General features: G+C 46.2%; 1 protein-coding gene across 2 annotated transcripts in view; it reads left to right on the top strand.

The window, feature by feature from the left end:
- Nucleotides 1–485: 485 nt before the first annotated feature.
- LOC8053929 (isoleucine--tRNA ligase, mitochondrial) overlaps nucleotides 486–22,539 on the top strand; it is a 62,768-nt gene continuing 40,714 nt past the window's right edge. The window contains exons 1-4 of one of the 2 annotated variants that reach the window (XM_040216302.3): nucleotides 486–713; nucleotides 2,137–2,259; nucleotides 10,761–10,911; nucleotides 22,185–22,333. In XM_040216302.3, the coding sequence (XP_040072236.1) occupies nucleotides 501–713; nucleotides 2,137–2,259; nucleotides 10,761–10,911; nucleotides 22,185–22,333 (636 nt within the window). In that variant the 5' untranslated portion in view covers nucleotides 486–500. Of the gene's footprint in view, nucleotides 714–2,136; nucleotides 2,260–10,760; nucleotides 10,912–22,184; nucleotides 22,334–22,539 lie in introns of those variants that run through there. The other variant, XM_040216303.3, reaches the window with a different exon arrangement.

The raw sequence follows: 22,539 nt of genomic DNA, 5'->3' as shown, positions 1-22,539 counted from the left end.
GAACCGGTTCGACGAACCTTCGAAACTTTTCAACCAGATTCGACCAGTTCGACTTTGCGGACAGTGTGGCCAGACCTTGATAGACGCATGTCTAGGTTTGGAGAATTTATTTTTATGCAAATGGTTATTTTATTTTATGAACAGTTTGAATTAAAAGAAACCATTTCTAATCACTAAAGACGTTAATAACTTCATTTTGTTTGTACTGTATTAACTGAAATAACCAACCAGCGGTGCCCTTAATTCATCCATTAGCCATTACCATCCAATCCGAAGCCAACTGGTTAGCCTGTCGCGCATGCGCACACGAGTCGAACCTCAATACAAGGTTCGTCGAAATTTCCACGAAAAGTTCGAAAAAGTCGAACCAGGTCGAACTCGAACCTCGGCCGGTTCGCGACACCCCTAGTTTAAACAGTTACACAAGGTTACACTTTTGTACCCGCGCTGTTGTCTTCGCGCGCAGGAGGCGAATGAACGAACGCAGCGCTTCGGGTAAGATGGCGGCACCCATGGAGTCCAACGCGGTTCGCACGATGCTGTTGAAAATACTGAGGTTTTCACGCGTGCTGAACAGATACCGGCTCGGATGCGCGGGATCAAGGTTTTTAAGCAGGAAATCGTACGCCGGGACTGTTCTTCTGCCAAAGACGAGCTTTCCTCAGCGACTCAGTGGGGCCAAAACATCGCAGAGGGACGACGACATCGCGAAGGTGGTGTATCGTCGATGCATTGGTTTCTGTTTTGGTACTGACTACGCGAACGCCGGGATTTTCCGATATTATCTCAGAGGTGCTCCAAATTTCACTCTTAATGGAATGTGACTTTAACTGTAAAATGGCGACACTAAAAGCGATGTCCCGTGTCTCCGCAACCAAAGAGGTTTATATTTTTATCTTCAATCAGCTCACTGATGCAACATAGTCACTGGCGCCTGTCACTGCCTCACAGCGTAGTGGTAATTTCTACTTTGCTACATTGGCATTATGTCAGTGGGGGATAGCAGATTAATTTGTTGCAAGTTGTGCTTAATAAAAGGGCGGTGCAACGATTTTATGATTAAAATAATTTGCATCTCGTCATTTTTACGTTGTTTATCGTGTCCCGGAGGATAGAGAAAACACCTCCTTCATTAAAAATGTCGTGATTCCGCTGCATAATCGCAAAGCAAAAGTCGAGCTTTTTCCCCCACCTGCAGCCCCAAGTGGCAGCCGAAGGAACTACGGCGAAAAGATTACGTGACCTTGCTCGGCTCTAAGCTGCAGCATAACGCCCGCTAATGTCAGCAGAGAAAGGGAGAGGAAGCGTCCTCCGAGATAGCACACGGGAACCTACACGGCACTCCGAATGACGTCACTTGGAGAGGAACCAGGTGTGACCCTGAAGGCTGGGAGTGAGTTGAGGGGTGCTTGAAACGCCAATATTTATCTTTTTTTTTTACGCAACATGCTAGGACACGCAGGCGAAATCGGTTTTCTGTTCTTTACTTCAGAAGTGTCAGAGGGAAACTTCCAGAAATCTTTGACCGAAGTCCGGAAATCATTGCACCCCCCTTTAAAACCCAATAGAAAAAAAACAATAAAAAAAAAAAAAACAACAACACAGAAACGTGCCACATTATAGCACTCAAGAAAGCGTGCTTTAAGAGAAAAGTGCCACATTATAACAACCAGGGAAGCATGCTGTAAAACATATTGCAACATAACAAGGTGACATTAACAAAATATTTTTCGACATAAGCAATGTATGTGTCAACAGCATACCCAGTAACGTTGAAGGCATGTTTTTCGCAGCTTCAATTCAAGATGAACTAACCGCAACACTTTGGACTAGAGAAAAATAGTGCTTACATACAGTTTGCATACACATTGGAGGAAGAAACCATGGCAGAGATATTTAACGGTGGTGGATCATTGATGTGCTTTTGACAAATAATATGCTGATGGGCATAACTATATTGCATCAAATAGCACATGTGTCGGACATCTGAAGAACTTGAGATTTACCGGACACCCCAGTTTGTTTTTGGAGAAAAGCATAGATTTTGCCCCATATTTGCATCTCGAACGTAACGTTTATTCTCGAAGTGTGGCTGGTCAATCTGCAGTGACCGTTCAGAAGCTTCCTTTATTTCAGTCTGCCTGCTTTTCCGAGCACTACCGGTGGCAGCGAGAACACAACAGTGGGCCCGAGTTTGTGCTCCACGATGGCCCGCCGTACGCCAACGGAGACACTCATCTGGGACACGCCGTCAACAAGGTCAGTTACTCGACGGTTCATTAATGTAAACCATTATTTTAAAGTGTGCTGGCTCACACTCGTATACAGGAAGAATTCTTGGTTCGAAAGCCTTCTTCGATTGTAATGCCTTCTTTTCCTTGTTGAGCAACATGTGTGTCCAAATTTGTGTTTCGTAAGTTAATAATAATTAAAGAGACACTGACCCTCCAAAAATATTTTTTTTTGTCAGGTACTTGGATGGGACAGGTATGTCATAAAATGAACATTCCCCGAATATTTTTTTATCTTTTTGCATTTTTGCGAGTGTAAGTTTTTCAATTAAAAAAAGAAATTGCTCTCAACGTTGCTCTAAAAATTCTTCTTTGGGTAATGTTCATTTAATAATATATGTGTCCCATCCAAGCACTCCACACAAATTAAAGGGGTTAGAACATGCCAAAAATAAAATATGAGATAACTATACTGCTAAGACCCATTGTATGTTCATTCCTATATTTCTGCTAAACTTGTTTATAAAACGGAGCGATAGTTTCGAGGATAAATTGATTTATATGCGGGACCCTCAGATCTACCCCATTCGGGAAAGCCGCCAGGTTTGTTGTGTCAGTGACGTCATTCGCCCAACGCGTGGCTTCCCCTTGCATGCACTCGTAGACTTGGCTGTCTTTGGCGTCTCGAGCTTGAGCTCCTTCGTTTACCTTCTGCGTTTAGAGACGAGTACGTCTACGGCATTGCTTGCTTCGTCGAAGTCTTTGACACTGATCGCAGTGTGATGAGAGTGATTGTTATCAAGCGATTTTGGAAACTGGTCATTTTGACTGCGACCTGCTGGCGACCAGCTCCAGCGACGAGGAGATTGCCATGGACGAACTCGCCGTAGTCGCCGTCGTCCGCGACGGTCTCACAGGTGCATGCAGGGTGGAAGTTGGAAGGGCCGTGCACGGGAGTGAGAGTAGCGTTGGAGTAGCCGAGTTGCGTGAGGGGTTGTGATCGTACCGCGGCGAGGCGAGCTTGGGCGATCGTGGGGGCCCTTAGAATGATTGTGTTCATGATCACGTGGCATACGGGCACCATGATGTGACTAACTTGGGCAGTGCTGCCTGGTTGCCAAATGAAAATGATCAAAATTCCTAAATTGATTATTTCAAGAATAATCTACCCATTTCATTTTCTCGTCCTAACCCCTTTAAATATGATTAACTTTCGAGACAGATGTTGATCAACATGAAAGTAAGGCATTCATTTCTGTGTACGAGTGTGAGCTAATGGAAATTGTGAAATATGTACATTTCACAATTTCCATTGTGAAATTCACACATTTCGGAAAGTTGACCCGAAATAAAAGCATGTTTTGGAATAGCTCCTAGAGGCACCAGACCCAAATAGATAGCAAACATGTCACAAACTCCCCGCAGGGGGCACCTGTGAAAGCAGGTGTTTGGAGAGTGGCGTCTCCACGGACCCCAAGCCATGCGGGTTCGCCCGCCCACATTTGGCTGTCCGTGGCTTTCCCGTGTCCGGGGAAAAGGGCATCCTGGTGGTTGAGCCGAGCCCGGGGTAGGTTGGACCCTTCGGGGCCCCCTGGGCGAGGCAATACACCACTTCGGCCCCCGCTTCCCGTAGACGGGTGTCCTGGCTTGGCCCGACCAGGATGATTCAGTCAGTCGCCACTTCTCCTATCCCTTCTTTCACCCTTGTCTTCTCCTTCTTTTCACTCTTCTCATTTTTCTTCTTTCCTTTTTCAACTCGTTTGGCGGCAAGGGCTAACCTTGGGTGGCGACAGAACTCTCTCCTTACCCACACTTGGTTATAGCGCCCTAGTAGCACTGGTAGAGTAACATACTCAGACAAGCCAGACCTGTTATGAGACGTTACCTATCCCCTCGTTGGACTCCGTGGTGGATGGTGCGCTATAGATGCCGAAGTTCTCGCCCTTCATATGGCGTCCCTCCTCTCTAAACCCGGTTCAAGGCAGGCTTCTAAGAGGCCTTGCCCTGAGCCCCAAGTCACTAAAAAAGTCCCTGAAATGGGAACATTTGCAAAGTTTTTGTCATTCGCTCGAACCTCGAAGACAAACCAGTGTCGAAATTGTCCCCCTTTGTGGTAGCCAAGGTGCTAGAAAACCGTATCAAGTTCTCATACAAAGCGAAAAAACTCCACTCCGGCGACCTTCTCGTTGAAGTAAATACAAAAGTTCAAAGTGAGGCACTCTCCAAGATGACCAGCATAGTGGACGTCGAAGTGTCCGCGAGTCCTCACCGGACGCTCAACACGATCCGTGGAGTCCTCTCTGAAGAAGACTTCCTCGATGCTAGCAAGGAAGAAATTCTGGAAGGACTGAAAGGTGCTGGTGTTGTCGCTGTCAAACGTATTATGTTCTGGAAGGATGGCAAGGAAACTCCATCAAAGCATGTGATCTTGACCTTTGCAAGACATACCCTCCCTGAAACTGTGAAGGCGGGTTATCTCCAGTGTCGCATTCGTCCCTATGTTCCCAATCCGCAACGGTGCTTCCGCTGCCAGCGCTTTGGGCATGGGTCACGCAGTTGCCAAGGAAAAGAAACTCGTGCGAAATGTGGAAGCCAGGAACATGTTGCTGACATCTGCGAGGCGGCGGCCCGCTGTAGTAACTGCAGTGGGCCCCACCCAGCCTACTCCCGCACCTGTCTCCTTTGGCGTCAAGAAAAAGAAATGCTTTCCTTAAAGGCAAAGGAGAATATCCCCTACTTGGAAGCTAAGAAGAAGCTGTCGTTCCTCTCAAAGGGAGGTTACGCCGAGGTGGTGCGCAGGGGTCCTGCACCACGCTCGGAGACTAGGGCCACTCAGGTCTCTCCTGAGATCTTGGCGGCTGACCTAAGGGCCCCATCCCATCAACAGGAGCGGCATGCTGCTCCCCTGGGCAAGGACGGGCCGGCAATAGCCATGTTCGCCCTCCCCTTCAAGACTATGGAGCAGGGTCAGCAGGCTCCCCCTTCTCGCGGGGAGGGCGCCTTAGCTGCTTCCTCTGCTCAGGACAGGCCAGCACTGTCTGCACCTGTCAACACTGGCCGCTCTCCTAAGGAGAAGAAGCGAGGCCCTCGGCCTCATTCCCTGGAGAGGCAGCCAGCAACCAAGGAGCTGCGTGGCTCGCACGCAGGTTCCTCGTCGGGAAAAGAGGTGGAACAGATGGATGGGGTAGAACCCCTCCCCAGTACCTCGACCACCCTTCCACCTACTTCTGGTCGTGGCCGCGGATTGGGGTCCCGCGGCACAGACCCTCCCGGGCTAGCAGGCAAGTCTGCCTGCGGGGCTGAGGAGAACACTGGCGCTGCCTTGGCTGCCCCCTCATCGACTCGGGGTTCTGACCAGGATGAGATGGAGTGGCAGACTACGAAGAAACAGAAATCGAAAGAACTTGTAACTCCTCCGAAGTGAGGCAACTGACTCACTTTTCCATGTGCTCCGGTTTTTGTGCCTAAAATGGCTTAAAACTGCCGTGGCCTTCTAAGAAACCTGGATGATGTAGCGCATCTTCTGGAGGAGTGCAAGCCACGAGCGCTGTGCTTGCAAGAGAATCATTTGAGTACCAGCCATGCTAATTTCCTCAGACGTTACCAGGTTTTCCGGAGGGATCGTCCGAGCTTTGTCAGTTCCTCTGGGGGAGTTGCGGTGGTTCTCCCGGGAGAGGTTCCCTGCACAGAGGTTCCACTGTCCACACCACTTGAAGCAGTGGCTGTTCGGTTCTTGCACCATAAGGCTCTTACAGTACGCTCTTTTTATCTACCACCTTCCTTTACTTTGAAATGTTCAGATTTTAACTCGCTGTTAGACCAGCTTCCTGAACCTTTCCTTTTGATGGGCGATTTTAATTGTCACAACCCTTTATGGGGGAGCACACGTCAGGATGTCAGAGGAAAAATCGTTGAGTCAGTTTTAACCACACAAAGTCTTTGTCTTTTTAATATGGGCCAGCCAACCTATTTTAGTCCATCATCTTTGTCATCAACTTCCATCGACCTTTCAGTTGGTTCTGCTAGTTTACTTCCAGATTTTTCCTGGAGTGTGGATTCCAATCTACGTGGAAGCGACCATTTTCCTACTCTTTTAACCTCTAGCGTAGCCCCTCTTTTAATTCATACACGCCCGCCTCGTTGGAAGCTTGACACGGCTGATTGGGGCCTTTTCAAGCAGGCATCGCTTTTAGCATATTCTCGTCTCGAAAGTATTACAATTGACGAACTCAATCATCTTTTAACCGAGCGCATTATCACGGCAACCAAGCTGTCCATCCCGCAGACATCTCAATTTCTTCCTAGGAGGCCAAAGCCCTGGTGGAATTCGGAATGTGAAGAGACATGCAAGAAACAAAATTGGGCTTGGGGTATTCTGAGATGATACCCCACTAGATATAACCTCATATCCTTTCGGAAAATGAAGGCCCGTGCATGCTACGTCTGAAGAAAAGCCAAACAGGAAGGTTGGCAAGGCTATGCTTCCACTATAAATAGCAGTACCTCACCTAAGGAGGTTTGGGATCGAATACACAAGATCAATGGTTCCTATCATGCATTAAAAATCCCCCTGCTTTTTAGGAATGGAACATGCCCAGACACACTCTAGGAACAAGCTGATATTTTTGGGGAACATTTTGAATATATATCCAGTTCACATCATTATTCATCTACCTTCCTTCGACACAAGCTGAAGGCTGAGAGCAATCACTTGAAAACCTCAGGAGGTAAACAGGAGGAATATAATGCTACATTTAGCTTGCACAAGCTCCTCGCAGTTCTCCATTACACAATGCCCTCAGCTCCTAAACGAGATGGTTTACATTATTCAATGCTATAGCATCTTCATCCTTCTACACTCAATGTCATTTTATATCTTTATAACCGCATATGGCAGGAGGGCTATTTCCCTTCATCTTGGAAGGTAGCACATATCCTTCCATTTTTGAAGGCTGGTAAGGATGCTTCTTGTGTTTCCAGTTATAGGCCCATTTCTCTTACCAGTTGTCTCTGTAAGACATTGGAGCGAATGATTAATCGTAGGCTAATGTACTATCTCGAACATGGTAACGTGCTCGACAAATTTCAGTGCGGCTATCGTTTATCAAGGTCCACAGTTGACCACTTGGTCTGTCTCAAAACTGTCGTGCATGAGGCCTTTGCACACGGGCAGCACTGCCTCTCCGTGTTCTTTGATCTCGAGAAAGCGTATGACATGGCTTGGCGCTTTGGCATTTTGAGGGACCTATTGAACCTCGGACTGCGTGGTCGCAAGCTTCGTGCAATTCAGAGCTATTTAGACAGGCACACTTTTCGAGTCCAGCTGGGAAACACACTTTCCTGTGAATTTCTGCAGGAAAATGGAGTGCCGCAGGGGGGAGTACTAAGTGTCACCTTGTTTATAGTTAAAATGAACTCCATTGCTTCTGTAATCCCTCCGTCGGTTCAGTATTCACTTTACGTCAATGATTTACAAATTTCAGTTTCCTCCTGTAACCTCTCAGTCTGTAAACGCAGGGCTCAGCTAGGCATCAACAAGCTTACTGAGTGGGCTAACAGTAATGGGTTTAAGTTCTCTCCTGAAAAGACTGCATGTGTTTGCTTCACCCGCAAATGTGGAATCCTTCTTGAACCATCCCTAACAATCTACAATAGTAATGTTAGTGTCCAACCTCAGCACAAATTTTTGGGTCTTACGTTTGATAGTAAACTGAATTTTAATGCTCATGCAAAAAGCCTGAAACTGAAAGCTCACAAGTCTCTCAATATCCTTAAAGTTCTCTCTCACCGGTCTTGGGGCTCGGATCGATTGTGCCTCCTGCGGATCTATTGCTCATTTGTGCGCTCCCAATTGGACTATGGCTGCTTTGTTTATGGGTCTGCCTGGCAATCTGTGCTCAAGATGTTGGATCCGATTCATCACCTTGGGCTTCGTTTGGCTACGGGTGCATTTCGTACGTCCCCTGTGCCCAGTTTGTATGCAGAGGCTAATGAGTGTTGCCTCGAAAGACGTAAATTCACATTGGGCATGATGTACTCTCTTCGCATCCGATCTGTCCTCCAGCACCCCACTCGAGAAATTGTTCAAGAAACACGGTCGGAACGACTCTTTCTCGCAAAACCTAGCGTGATCCCTTCATTCAGTATGCGATTGAAGACCTTGGCCGAGTCTGTCAGATTAGATGTGGCATCCCAGGTAGTCGAATTCCCTGGCCCCATAGCACCTTGGGAGCACCCTGACATACACTGCAACCTGTCTCTTGCACAGTATAACAAGAAAAGCACTCCAAGTTCTGTGCTTCTGCAAGAATTTCATGAACTTGCTCAATTGTATGACGATTATGCAAAGTTCTATACAGATGGAACGAAATCTGAGACCTTTGTTGGTTGCTCTGTCATTGGCTCTTCAGTGGAAGTTGTAAGGCGGATAAATACTTCTGCTGCCATTCTCACAGCGGAGCTGTATGGCCTCCTGTTGGCTACGGAACACATAGCCCGTCACAGGATACCCCTGGCAGTGGTTTTCACTGACTCTCTTAGTGCCTTGCGAGCCATCTGTTCACTGCTGCCTGCAAGGAACGCCCTTGTTGTTGAAGTTCAGAAGAAAATGATTGTGGCAGCCAGAAAGCATTGCACCATCGTCTTTTGTTGGATTCCCAGCCATGGGCAATGAGGCAGCCGACCGTGCTGCCCGCACATGCGTCAGCAAAGAGGTAGATATTAAAAGGATCCCCTACATGGACTATTACACTTTTGTAAAGTCCCGCATACGAGCACAATGGCAAGCCGAGTGGAATGAGGAGATCTACAACAAGCTGCATCTCGTTAAGCCAGACCTGGGTGAATGGGCGAGCGCCCGGCACCAGGAACGCTTTTATGAAGTACTAGTACTGTGTTGCTTGCGCATTGGCCACACTCATCTGACTCATGGCTGCCTGCTCCGTGGGGAGGATGCCCCTTTGTGTGAACAGTGTGACAAACCTCTAAGTGTTCTCCATTTTCTAATTGATTGCCCTTTCTATGAACGGGAACGCCGATCTCACTTCGCACAGTTATACAGAAAGCACATTCCCTTATACCCAATGCTGTTATTGGGTGATGAACCATTCGTAACTTACAAGCAGGTTTTTAAGTTTTTAGAAGCTATTGGTCTTCTACATTGACTGTGAACTTCAAAGCTTTTCACTCATGTTCATTTTTGTTTGTGACATTATCCGATTCATGTCTCATTCCTTTACTTTTGACCCTGACCACTAGAGTCCTTTCTTCTCGCTTACCCTCAATGCAATAGTTTCCTTTTTTGGCGCTTTTTGACCTTAGCAGCCCTTGCGGCATGAAAACCCAAAACCCAAACCCCCCCATGTCACAAACTGAACTCTCTCACCCACGGTCTGCCCTTCCCTCCTAGAGAGAAAAAAAAAGAGTGAATTATTTACATTGTGGGACTCCTTTTGAGTAAGGAGCGATTACGAATTGTGCTTGTCTTTTGGCATATGTATTGTCCTGAAGTAGAAGCACCAAAGGGAAGCACGTTGTGACTATCAAAGTGAGTCTTGTGACCTAAGTATTCTGAAAATAAAACTTTTTCTCTGGGAACGGTTTTTTTTTTTAATGGACTTGTGTTATCCAGGCACTTAAAAAATAAAAATAAATACTTTTGTTTTTAAGTTTACTAGTGTTCTTCTTTTTTAAAAGACCCCAAAAGACTTTTCGAGCAAGCTTTTTTTTCCCCTTAAATTCATGTTTTTTTGAAGCATGGGTGAGGTGGCTCATGACGGTGCAGATATTGATTGTCCAAGCATTCATTATGACCGTTGTCATGCAGAAGTGCTAATCCTCCTCGTTTTCTCGCAATGCAGTACAAGCTGAGACTGTCTCCAACTTGTCACTTTGTGTTTCGTCTTCCCGTGAGCCACCACGCTCGTCGCGTTGCACACTTTTGAGCTTCCCCTTTTGTGCCGAGAGGAGAGAGAAGTCACTGTTCCGTTTTTTCATAATTTCTCACGCAGAAACCATGGCGTGAAACAAGAATCCAGTGTGCGTTCCATGTTTACTGCATATCGAGGTCTTATGCAGAGCATCAATAAGTCTAAAACAGGTTTTGAAGGAAATATGAACCCTTCATTTGTTGGTATATTTACGTTTGATCCTGGTTGCAAGTGCACTATGGAGTCCTGTGTCACGAAGGCTTTTCTCGTCAGTCAAGCTTTTTTTCTTCTCCTTTGCCAACACAGCCCTACAGTTTTGTTACATTTCCTATCCAGTTATGAGAAAAAATATGCAGCACTCTCATTTGCATGGAAAAGAAAGTAAGTTGCTTCTCTTTTGTGTTGTGAGGCATCTAGGTCGTTTCTCTTGCCACCAAAACATGCTGGCTGACATGCCAAAATATTGATTCGAACGAAATACCTTTTCGATTTTGTTGATTGTATACCGTGTGTTTCGTTGGTGGGTGCCTCGATTTGGGAGGGACTCTGGTGCCTCTGTTTTTGTTGCCATAACGAGACAGCTTTGTGTCTTTTGTTGAAGATCCTCAAGGACATCACCATCCGGTGCCGATCCCTACGGGGTGACCGCGTCCACTTTGTGCCGGGCTGGGACTGCCACGGTCTGCCCATCGAAGTCAAGGCACTCTCGAGCGCGGATGCGTCGGCTTCCCCGACAGAGATCCGCTCTAAAGGTGAGGATGCGGAGTCTTGCTGATTGGCGTGCAATTCTGCGCCTAATTTCATTTTATTTTCTCCTTATGGTTCTAACGAAGCATTACATAAGGGGGGAAATGGGCGAATATAATATAACACTTTGATATGCAAAAGAACATTATTATTAAAAACAGCATACGCTAACATTTTGGTACGTGAGTGGTAGTTAGGAGAGGTTTAAGGTGGCTGTCTGTGAATGAATGCCTGGGTGGGTCCGTAAAAAGGACAGTTTGTTCAAGGAGGGAGTTCCAGAGGGGTCTATAGTTTGGGGAAAAAATTGTGTAAAAGGTAAAGTTTTGCCTATCGCTCTATTGATGTAATGACTGCGATTGAGGCGATGCAGTACCCTGTCGGGAGATTATAGCAGTGTGTCATATGGGACCTGTGTTTTTCTGGTATAATTTATGTAAGAGGCATATTTGAGAGATAAGTCTACAGTAAGATAGTACTGGAAGCTCGAGAGTCTGTTAAACGCTTACGTTAGATTGAGTATGCTGATGTGATGAATCACATGCCATGGTTATGAATGGCTTCAAGGTTGTTGGCAAGCTAAACTTGCGAAGGATGTGAGATGATATATTCTTCACAGTGGAACATGTCTCTTTAAAACTATGTGCAGTGGAGCCAGTTTGTACGTTCTCGGTTAATAAATTTCCTCGACTTTTATGTTGGCGAATGCTAGTCCCATTGAATACCCGTAGGGAGGTGCAAAATAATGTTCTGTTGGTAGAGTTTGGCATCCCGGCTAATATGTTCAAACTCTGCCGTCCTACGTGACCAATACAACACATTTGGCGGCCAACTTCATTCTTCTCCATGCCCCAGGCTTTCACAGGGGCCCGTTATCTTCCCGTCTCTTTCTCCAAGGCGTGCGGGTTCTCCCGTTATACCTGGTGGTGTGGTTCTCGTTGTCTTGCTAGTTTAATGTCAGATAAATTGCTGAGTTTATTATTGTGCACTGTTGGCATTGCATTTGTGCATTTGTGGCATGTGCATGTTAAGCTTAACTGTTTTGCGCTGAAACGTGCGCGGCGTTAGAAGCAGCGGCTGATACAAAGGGCTGCGGGGTTGGCACGACGGGCCCGGTGATTTTGCAAATGCTTATTGGGCGACAAGACAGCATAGTGCCACCAGTGGCGTACACAGGGGGGGGGGGGCCGAAGGGGCCGCAGCCCCCCCCCCCCCCCGAAACTTTCGAGCGGGGGGGGGGGGAGAGTGGGCAAGGTCACCGACTCTCGGGTTCATCAATATCGATGCGGTGTTGTTTATTTTTTTTTTTAACAGCGGAGCCAACTTTGTGGGTAAAAAAAAAATGAAAGCCGTTTACAAATCCCTGTAACGCCGAATTGGAGCGCAGCTCTTGAGGAGGAGTAGGGAAGGGTACTGAGAAGGGTCGCGTCACCTGCGTGTAGTTACGTGACCCCGGGGGGGTCACGTGATCTCGGGGGAGGGGGGGTCACGTGACATTGGGGGGTCACGTGACCTCAAGGGGGGGGGGGGGGTCACGTGACCCTTCCCCCCCCCCCCCCCCCCCCCCCCCCGGTTACGCTGACGGCGACGCCGACGCCGCTCAGGCTGGAAACAGGCCCCTAAGAGCTGCGCTCTAAAAAAAAAAAAATAAGAAAGGAAGGGTATGCAATATGTCATTTAATTAAAAGTGTGTAGTTTTAACGTCTTTCGTGTAATCCGACTGAGGAATAATTAATTAATTAATTTATTCATTAGTCTATTAAAGGGTGGCGATCAGTCGGATTAATTTGCTAATGAACCCTCCCATCTCCAATTTGCGATTGTGCGATATAACAAAAATATGTAAGACCAAAGGTTCTACAAACCACAGCACTAAGATTATGGAAGCATCCGACTTAATATTTAACGCTTTGCTGAATTTCCACGCGTGTGAAACGATACAACACAACCTTTAGTAAGAAGAAAAAACGACAAAAACATCATACATTTAATAAGATGGGTCGAGCTTGTGGGGACCCCACAGATCGTGATAAACGTAACCAAGGATTGCGGGTTGTGCGATTGGGCCTGTAACCCGCGGCCTCCGCAATCTGTTTTTTGTGTATATGTGTGTTGTTGCTTTTCCGTTTTCTTCTGTTCCAATATAGTTTTATACAACGGTTGTCGCGGAGTAGCCGGCACTGCGGGATTCACGCACGCACGCACGTTATATATATATATGTGTACTATAATCGGCCGCGCATCTCATTTGTTCAATATATTGTGAGCTAGGCTGCACTGCTAGCGTTACTCAGGAAAGAAAATATATTCGTTTACTTCTACTTTTATTGCTCCGCGAGTGCCCCAATTCTGCGGAGTCGCCGGGGCTGGTTTGTCGTCGCCACGGAGCGGCCTCCTTGTCCCTTGCTTAACCCCTTAACCGTTTTTCATTTTTGGCAATTTTTAACCCTAAACTGCTTCTTTTTTTTTCTTCTTCTTAGATTTCAGTTACTCCACGCATAATTCCTATTACAATTGAACATCAGAGCAAACAAACATTTTATTGAAGTCAATTGTAATTGCGTTGTTTTTGCGACAAGTTCAGGTAACTCGTACTAAAAAAAAAAAAAGGCATCCTCATGATGAGCTGGTACCGGTTACCGCAAATCACTTCTCCAAAGATGGGCGTGTCCAGAAGCTTGTTCTTCGACCAGTACAACTTTTCCTCCGGTTTTTGCACAATTCCTTGCAACAGCAGGAGCGACAGGAATACCCGCATCTCCTAGCTCTGTTGTTGTTGGTACCCAATTCTTGAGGCGAGAATGCTCGCTGAGTTGGCTGGCGTTGTGTTTTTGCTCAGCGTATCGGTTGGTTTCCCTAACTATCAGCGAGACCAAGCCGTTGTCCAGAAAAGCTCCCAAGTACTCAAGCCGTCGGTGGTTGAATGGACCGAAAATGTCTTACTCGGGCTGCCGAGAAAAGGGAACCGAGGGGGTGCTGGTGGAACACTATTCATGTCAATTTTCGACCACTGCCGAGCATCGGCATTAGCGTGATCTGGATCGTCGTCGTCCTCCTTTTCGTCCGAGGAGCTGCTGAGTTCGACGTCGTAATCACTGTCTTCTTCACTTGAAGAACAGAAGTAGACGTCAGTATTCATGTCGCTGTCGAAGTCTTCCTCAAAAGAAGCATTTCTTTTCCCTTTGTATGATACCGGGCCACACCGGCCACCACCGCCGGACGCCAGTTTTCAATCTTGTCTTCAAAAGAAGAAAAAGACGAAACACAAACAAAGCAGATGCAAAATTGCCGTTCCTGTGCTGCCATCTGTCGGCAGCATCTCAAACTGCGTTACGAACGAGCCTGCGTCGTCTAAAACGGCGGAGGGACGAACGATGCAGGACAGACGAGCTACACTCGTCCTAAACGGTTTGGGGACGGCTCGAGATGGACGAGCTAGGCTCGTCCAAAACGGTTAAGGGGTTAATTGTTCCTCGAGAATCTCCGCTCTCGGTGCGTACCATGCGCTGGGGCCCCTCGATGTTTTGTAGCCTTTTTTTTATTTTGAGAAGAAGCTTCGGTACTGCTCGTGCACCCCGACGAGGTTTTTTTTCCTGGAAGCGATGTCCGGCTGACGGTCGACAGTTAGGGCGAAGGTTTTTGGGAGTTTTCGGGGGTATGTGTACATGTACTTTCTTAATCGGATTTTGTATTGTATGTGTTTGTTTTGCACCATGTGGCTCCCATTGGTCTAAAAAGAGCGATATCTGATTGGCTCCTTGGGTGGCGGGAAAACTCTTAACAAAGTGAATATAGGCGCCTAAAGGCGCGGGATTTGCGGTTCAAGGTTAGAGTACGGAAGTTGTCATCGGCAGTTTGAGAACTGCGCGAGTGTGTGACCTGCTGCCTCAGGACGAGAGCCAAGTGCAATATGTGAGTGTACAAACCATTTTCCATCGTTCCTTTGTTGCGTCGTGTGACTTCCTTGACTTTCTTTTGTGAACGGACTTCGAAAACTAGAAATTGACACCAACGAACAAATCATGTGAGATTTTTAAGATGGGAAGTAATTTATGGTGGAGCAGCTTTCCAGTGTTTATCGTCTATTTATCAAGGTGTTCCACGTTTCCTCTCATGTATCATTGCTTTATCAGCCCCGATGACTGGCGGCTTCGTGCATTGGAGTCGTGCTTTATATAATATTTGTTTTTATGATTGTTTTCTGCTAACTCTGGTGCCTTCTGTTGACGTGACTTGTAAATAAAGAAAGTAAAGTGCAAATGCCTTCCTGGTGAGGAATTTCCGGGGCACCATTTTTTATGTATCATAATCATCCCAAAACTAATATGACAACTTTAATTATTTAATAGAATAATGCATAGTTCTTAAAAAAAAAATTTAAATGCTTTTATTTCCTCTTGGACTTTCTTTTCTCTTTTTATCTTGTCCCTCTTTACCCCCTTTACTCCCTTTACCCCCTTATCTTGTCCCCCGTTGGTCCGGCCCCCACCGAAATGAAATCCTGCGTACGCCACTGAGTGCCACGGTGCGGCTCCTAGACGGAGCATCTCGCATAGACCATATCCGGACTGGCAATGACATCCAGTGTAGCAGCAATCTGTAGTTTATAATTAATGTCAGCTTACCTGAGCACAGCGCTATACAAAATGTTCAGGGGCGCAGTCGGCCCTAACATTTTGACCATCTTTCTCCGTGCTTGAAAGGGGTTGCAAAGTTGGGAGGTCGATGTCACGAAAACTGCCACGAATGAGACCTTACACAGATAACACCGGAGCGCCGACCGATTTGCATCGCCGCACTCCCTGACAGCACACCGCCTGGTGCCAAGAACCGCACGGTGCGCTCGCACGTCCTTTCTTATCTGCTAGTACTGGTGGCTTGCTCGTTTGCTTGCTTGAATGCGATGCGCTCTTTTCTGATTGAAATGGCGATAGACGCCGCTCTGGCAGCCGTGATTCCACAATCTTTGCTCATCGCTCTGGACAGAAGCCGAGCGGCCGAGCTCGGGTACTCTGCGGCACAGGCAGTTTGTGCGACTTGCGCGACTTGACGAAGCGTAACATGGTTTCGCGGGGGACCGCACATTTGCATTTACCGGACTTTGAGCCACGAACATTCGCGTCTTGTGCACCTGATGTCATCGTGCGTCAGGAGCCTGTGGGCATTTCTTCAGCTGCGGCCGTAGTTTTATGAAAATTTATGCGGTATAGTAAACCCATGCTCTGAGCAATGCTTTTTTTACGGAGGAGTTGGAAACGGAGAGCACAGATACCCTCCATGCGCTAGCAGAAAGTGCCACAATCATATGTTATCAAGGATGTCAAGGTGCCAAATATTTACTCCGGAGCTGGATCGAGAAACACGGCCGCGGGAAGGCACAGACGTGGCGAGGAGGCTGCAGTTGCATTAGTGTAGGGCGGAGCGGGCAGCGCTTATGCGGTGTAACGTGGCGCTGACACCCAGCTGCCGAGGCGGAGCGGCGCACCCTCTATGGGTGTCGCATGCTCCCAATAGGTTGATGTTTTGTGACCGCAAATATAGTAGGTCAATCCCTAATTCCAAATAACAGTTTAAAAAAAATAGGAAGGGTTGAAAAAACTGTGAGTGCGCAGGCGAGCTGGTGGATGTTGGTCATAATGTAGAAAACCCGAGACTGTGGTAAAAGCAAGGAAACGGAGTCGAAGAAGAAAGACAGGGGAAAAGAATGTCTCAAGAGACATTCTTTTCCCCTGTCTTTCTTCTTCGACTCCGTTTCCTTGCTTTTACCACAGTCTCGGGTTCTTTTCCCCTGTCTTTCTTCTTCGACTCCGTTTCCTTGCTTTTACCACAGTCTCGGGTTTTCTACATTATGAGGAAGGGTTGATTCATATTTGAATAAATATGGTAGTTCTCTTGAAGCTGGGGAAGCCCCCATTAACCCCTTAAGGGGGGACACTGGCTAGAGGTCAAACTTTTGAACTACTCAAGTGATCAAAATGAAATTTTCAGGGAAGATTTAGCTTCAGATGTAGGTATACTGTGAAAACTTTCAGCTCTCTATGACAAATTTACATACCTGCATAAGATGATGTGTCACTTTTCATTAAGAAATCTATGATATTCAAATGAAGCTAATAAGCATCGCTTTGACTGCTTGAATATAAAGTGGGGGATATGGGACCTCGGGCTATCTAGTTTTAATAACTTAAATGTAAATATTTCAGGAAGAGTTATTACCTCAAAATATGAGATGCATATCTGTCCTATGTCAATTTTTGAAAACTTAGTTTTTTATCACTGAGGACTTCAACTTAAAACAAAACAAAGTAGATAGCCCGATTCCCCAGTAAATTTCAGTTCAGAAACATCTTGATTGTGGTATCAGAAAACTTTTACCTTCGAACAAAAGATTCCTTCGTATGAATTTTGCTGCAAAAAGTGGAACTGAGAAAAATGCATTCGAACATTGAACTCCTTTACTTTGTTACTGCCTCACAATGTGTTGAAAATATTCTATATCAACATAACTATTTGGCGAATGGTTATCAAATTTGGTGTAAGGGTGTATAATAAGTTTATAAAACTGAAAACCGTAAAATTGAAAAATGGATTTTTTCAAAAAAATTTAAAATTTAGGCCCATGTCCCCCCTTAAGTGTCTTGGACGAGCTGAGCTCGTCGGCCACTTTCTGGCTAAAAATGCCGTGGACGAGCTCAGCTCATCCAGTGGTTTTTTCGGTTGCCCTCAACTCCACGGACGAGCAAGGCTCGTCCGAGTAGTTTTGCGGTGCCGATCATAGATGGGCAGCACTCGTATTAGTTGGGAATTATTTTTTTCGCCTCCGCTGATTTTTGCGTAATAAACTTTTCAAATTTTGTGTGTAATACTAGAGGAGTAACAATTCAAAATAAAAAAAATCTGGCACTTTTAGGTTACTTCTGGAAAAAAAAAATTTGGCATTTAAGGGGTTAAAGAAATTGCTATGTGAACTTTTCCTCTTGCCGTTGGCCCCGAAAGGCGTTATCAGCTGTTACATTTCTTGATCATACGTTTGTGCACCGTGGACCTCTGAAAGAAGTATTTATTTATTTAGTTCACTTTCCAGGGGTGTCCCTGAACAGCCCATAGGCCTAGAGAGGGGTGCACCTTTTGTCAGCACTATGCATTCTGGTGTAAATAACAAACTCACAAAAGCATGCACAGTTGGTTTTACACAAAATATGCGCCGAGAAAATTAAGTGGCGCGTGAGAAAAATCAAACTAAAAATATTGTTAGATGTGAGTATGGAAACTTCAGAGAAAGTATGATCTGTAACCTTCTATCAATTAGGTTTTATATAAACTACAATAGAGCCTGATATTAAAGGGGTTCTATTCTAGTCGGAAATCTATAGCCTGTTGGAGTGAATTGGCAGGTGCTACTCACTCATTGTAAGCCATGTAGGAACTAATTTTAATAGTTACTTCATAGGCATTTTTTGAGTCATTGATCTTAAATAAGTCACACTAGGCTTTTAGCTGGCATTGGACAAGCATTGTTACAAACAGAAATACTGTACAAGTTGAGTCTACATTTTTTATATAAATGATGAGAAAGGCTCGTATGATAAGGCAAGATAGTCATAAGATTAGTGATGGAATCTGTATGCCTAATTGTGCCGTGAGCGATAGTTTGCTACATCTTGTGCTAAAATGCCATTTTACAAAGAATCGTGACATACCTGTGCCGAGATGGGCTTAAAGAAAAACAAGAGAAGTATTTTATTGTTGGTTGTCCCTAATATTTAGAGAAGTAGAAGGAAAAGAAAATGTACAGATATGTTGTAATTTACAGTATCTCTGCTCACTGTACAATTTGTTTCATCGTAGGTCAGAGCACAGTCAAAGACATGAACACGTATAATCATGAACGCATACTAAAAGTACAAGTCACGTTACATTCACTGCACTCGATTGGCTTAGCCAATGATAGAACACGTATAGGGAGATAACGAATGCCATGATGTCGCGCTTTGATGCTGTTTGGTTGGTTCCATTGACTCGTAGCATGGGCTGTAGCTTCAACTTAAGGTGACACCAAGCATAGAGATTGCTCGTCAACCGCTCTGGCCAGTTGATTGCCGGCGCCATCTAAATTTACAGACGATGTCGGCAATCTCAGGAACTAAAAGTTGCGAGAAACATTTGCAGAATAGTAGGATGGTGGCCGGTGTGATAAGACAGAACCAGGATCTCGTACTCCCGAAGAGTTCACTTGACTATCGCGTCTGCTAGATGCCTTCGTGCCATGGCTGAAGAGAGTACTGGGGCACTTGCGGCGCTCACATAAATTTTCACCGTGTCTCACTAGCGTGCGCGCGTAAAGCTTCAGTGCTTTGCACTGGAGTTCTAAGAGCAGCAGCTTACCTGGGGGAGGTCCTTGGTTAGTGTGATAGGCATGCAAATTATACTCAGGGTTATGACAGGTTGACCTTCTTTGTCTAAATTAATGTCTAACTAAAGTAAAATAAAAAAAATACAGTCACGAAAGAGAGAAAAGAAAAAAAAGTGAAAGCCGTTTACAACTCCCTGTAACACCGAATTAGAGCGCAGCTCTTGAGGAGGAGGAGGGAAGGCTACTAGGGGGGATGAAGTGATCTTGGGGGGTCACGTGACGATGCCGATGATGTCATCAGTGACGATGACGATGCGGACTCCGATGACGTCATCAGCGATGATGACGATGACGATGCGGATGTCGGTGACGTCATCAGCGACGTCACTGATGACGTCATCCGTGATGATGACGATGATGATGCGGATGCCGGTGACGTCATCAGTGACGTCACTGATGACGTCATCAGTGATGATGACGATGCCAGTGAGGTCATCAGTGACGTCACTGATGACGTCATCAGTGATGATGACGATGACGATGCGGATGCCGGTGATGTCATCAGTGACGATGACGTCATTGGGGAGGTCACGTGACCTCGGGGATCACGTGACCTCGGGGGGTGTCATGTGACTTCGGAAGGGGGGGGTGTCACGTGACTTCTGGGGGGGGGGGGTGTCACGTGACTTCTGGGGAGGGGGGGTCACGTGACCTCGGGTGGTCACGTGACCTCGATGGGGGTCTCGTGACATCGGGGGGGTCACGTGATTTTGAGTGTCACGTGACCTTGTGGGCCACGTGACCCTAGGGGAGGGGTCACGGGTCACGTGACCTTGCGGTGATCTTGGGGGTCACGTGACCTTGGGATGACCTTGGGGGTCACGTGACCTTAGTTACGCCGACAGCGACGACGCTCAAGCCGGGAACGGGCCCCTAAGAGCTGCGCTCTAAAAAGTGAAAGCCGTTTACAGCTTTCCTGTAACGCCGAATTGGAGCGCAGCTCTTGAGGAGGAGGAGGGAAGGGTACTGAGGGGAGGGTAGACCCCTCCTCCTTCTCCTCCTCCTCCCCTCATTCTTTAATATGCTCCGGGGGGGTCACCTGACCTCGGGGGAGGGGGTCGTGTGACCTGGGGGGGTGGGTGTTACGTGACCTCGGGGGGTCAAGTGATCTTGGGGGGTCACGTGACCTTGTGAGGGGTCACGTGACCTCGGGGGGTCACTGGGGGGTCACGTGACCTTCAGGTGACCTTGGGGGGTCACGTGACCTTGTGGGGGGTCACGTGACCTCGGTGGGTCACTGGGGGGTCACGTGACCTTGGGGTGACCTTGGTTACGCCGACGCTGCTCAAGCCGGAAACGGGCGCCTAAGAGCTGCGTTTTAAAAAAAGACGGGTCTATATTTGAATAAATGCTGTAGCCACGGTAGTTTCCATACAGCTGTCGATTGAAAGAGCAGCAAACTGACTCAAGTTGAACGTTGCAAAAGAGCAGTGACACCTTTGAAGCGCAAGTGTAGGCTTTTGTAATATTTGTGGGTGGGTGTTTTTGCAGTTTATGACATTGGAGTAGAGTTTGGTTTCTTCATAAAACTTGGGGGACGCATTTTTATTGATAGACGTGTTGGCGGATATGCTGGTTCTTGGTCGCATTTTACAGAAATTGTATTTAGAGGCTTAATAAACTTCCGAGTGTAAATTGTAGAGGGGAGAGAGGCTTTATCCCAACAAAAGTATTGTGTTATTAATGCGAAAGCATTAACTGTCCCATGGAGCGAGCTGACGTCATCATTTTGAAGCGCAAGAACGGCACTTAGTAGTTTCCCCGATCCCAAATGTTCCATTGGCTGGCGCACGTCGACGGGGCTCCCATTGGCCGCTGCGATCGTCAGTTTCCACGATTGCTCACCCCATGGCGCTGCGTGTCCATCAGCGCGCCATTAACACGGAGCGTCCAAGGTCAGCGTGTTTGGGGGAGCACGCGTGCTGACCGGTGACGAAAAGTGTGCAGCAGACGACAAAGGGAGCGGACGAGTGGCTTGCATGTTTTCGCATTCATAACTCGTAAGAAGTGCTTAGGTGTACCTCGAGCTCTTATTTAATTTCTCAACCATTTCCAGTACCCATTGTAAATGAAACCTTCTCTGACCAGCGTGTTCCTTTTGTGCCCTATCTTTTCTTATCACAAGATGTAGTAAGTAATATGCTCCAGTATACAAGAGGAATTCTCAATTATTATCAAGCATGAACTTATTTAGAGATGCAGTCACTTATTCATTTTCAAGTAATGTGCTAACAGGTGTTGGCATCTGCTCCAAAGCTGTCAGTGGCTGCTCCACACCAATATTTTGCCTGCTACAGAACCTGCAACAAAAGGTCAAATGTCGCTTTCATCACTGCAAGATTAGTGGATATGAAAGACGTTCGTAAGATATAAATGCTAAAATGTCTTTGGCAGGAAGGGGGCAAGTATATTGAATAGACATACTTTTTGCGTAATCTTTGTCCATATTTGGTTTGTTTGTTGTTTTTGGTTTAACTTGACCTGAAAGGCTCTTTGTGTTTTATTCATCTTGACCACCGAAAATGTGCATGAATACGACCATATTAAACTGTTTTAATATCCTTATTAATTTTTTGACCTTAAGTCCTGCAAGTCCCTTCATCCCATTTATCTATTCATTAAGAGACCTTGAAGCCACCAAACTTTTTGTCCCTGTGCTATTTGCCGTTTAATGGCTTTTGATTGGCCATTTTGTCATTTTTGAGTTTGGTTTTGAAGTTGTCAGTATTGTGTTAATACATTTTTTTTATACATGTTTGCGGGCTTTATTGCAAAGACCTCTGAGCTGTTGCTAAGCACGAGTAAAAATACACATTGATTGATTGATCGATTGATTGAAATTGTTTCCTGCCCTCAAATATCTTGCAGCTCGAAAGTTTGCCACAGCCACGATCGAAAAACAGATGCAGTCATTCCAACACTGGGGTGTCATGGCTGATTGGACCCATCCATACCGCACATACGACGCCGAATATGTGGCGGAGCAACTAAGGGCATTCTACGAGCTCTATGAAAAGGTGACAAATGTTTCTTCCAACTGTGAATCCTGCCAAGTTACATTTTTCAGTGCATCTGTTCTTGGGTTAAGGTTTACGTTTCCGCTTTTTTCAGTGACCAGTCTGCAACATTTATGAGTTGTACTTTAAAGATATTAGTAACTGATTGTTGATGGAAATAGTGGATGTATTATTTCACCTTTCCCCGTTTGACTATTTCAGTAAAA

This window comes from Ixodes scapularis, unplaced genomic scaffold, assembly GCF_016920785.2.
Source record: "Ixodes scapularis isolate PalLabHiFi unplaced genomic scaffold, ASM1692078v2 PGA_scaffold4__175_contigs__length_147842914, whole genome shotgun sequence".
NCBI classification, from domain to species: domain Eukaryota; kingdom Metazoa; phylum Arthropoda; class Arachnida; order Ixodida; family Ixodidae; genus Ixodes; species Ixodes scapularis.
Note: the sequence above shows the minus strand (reverse complement) of the source record. Positions and strands in the feature narration are given on the sequence as shown.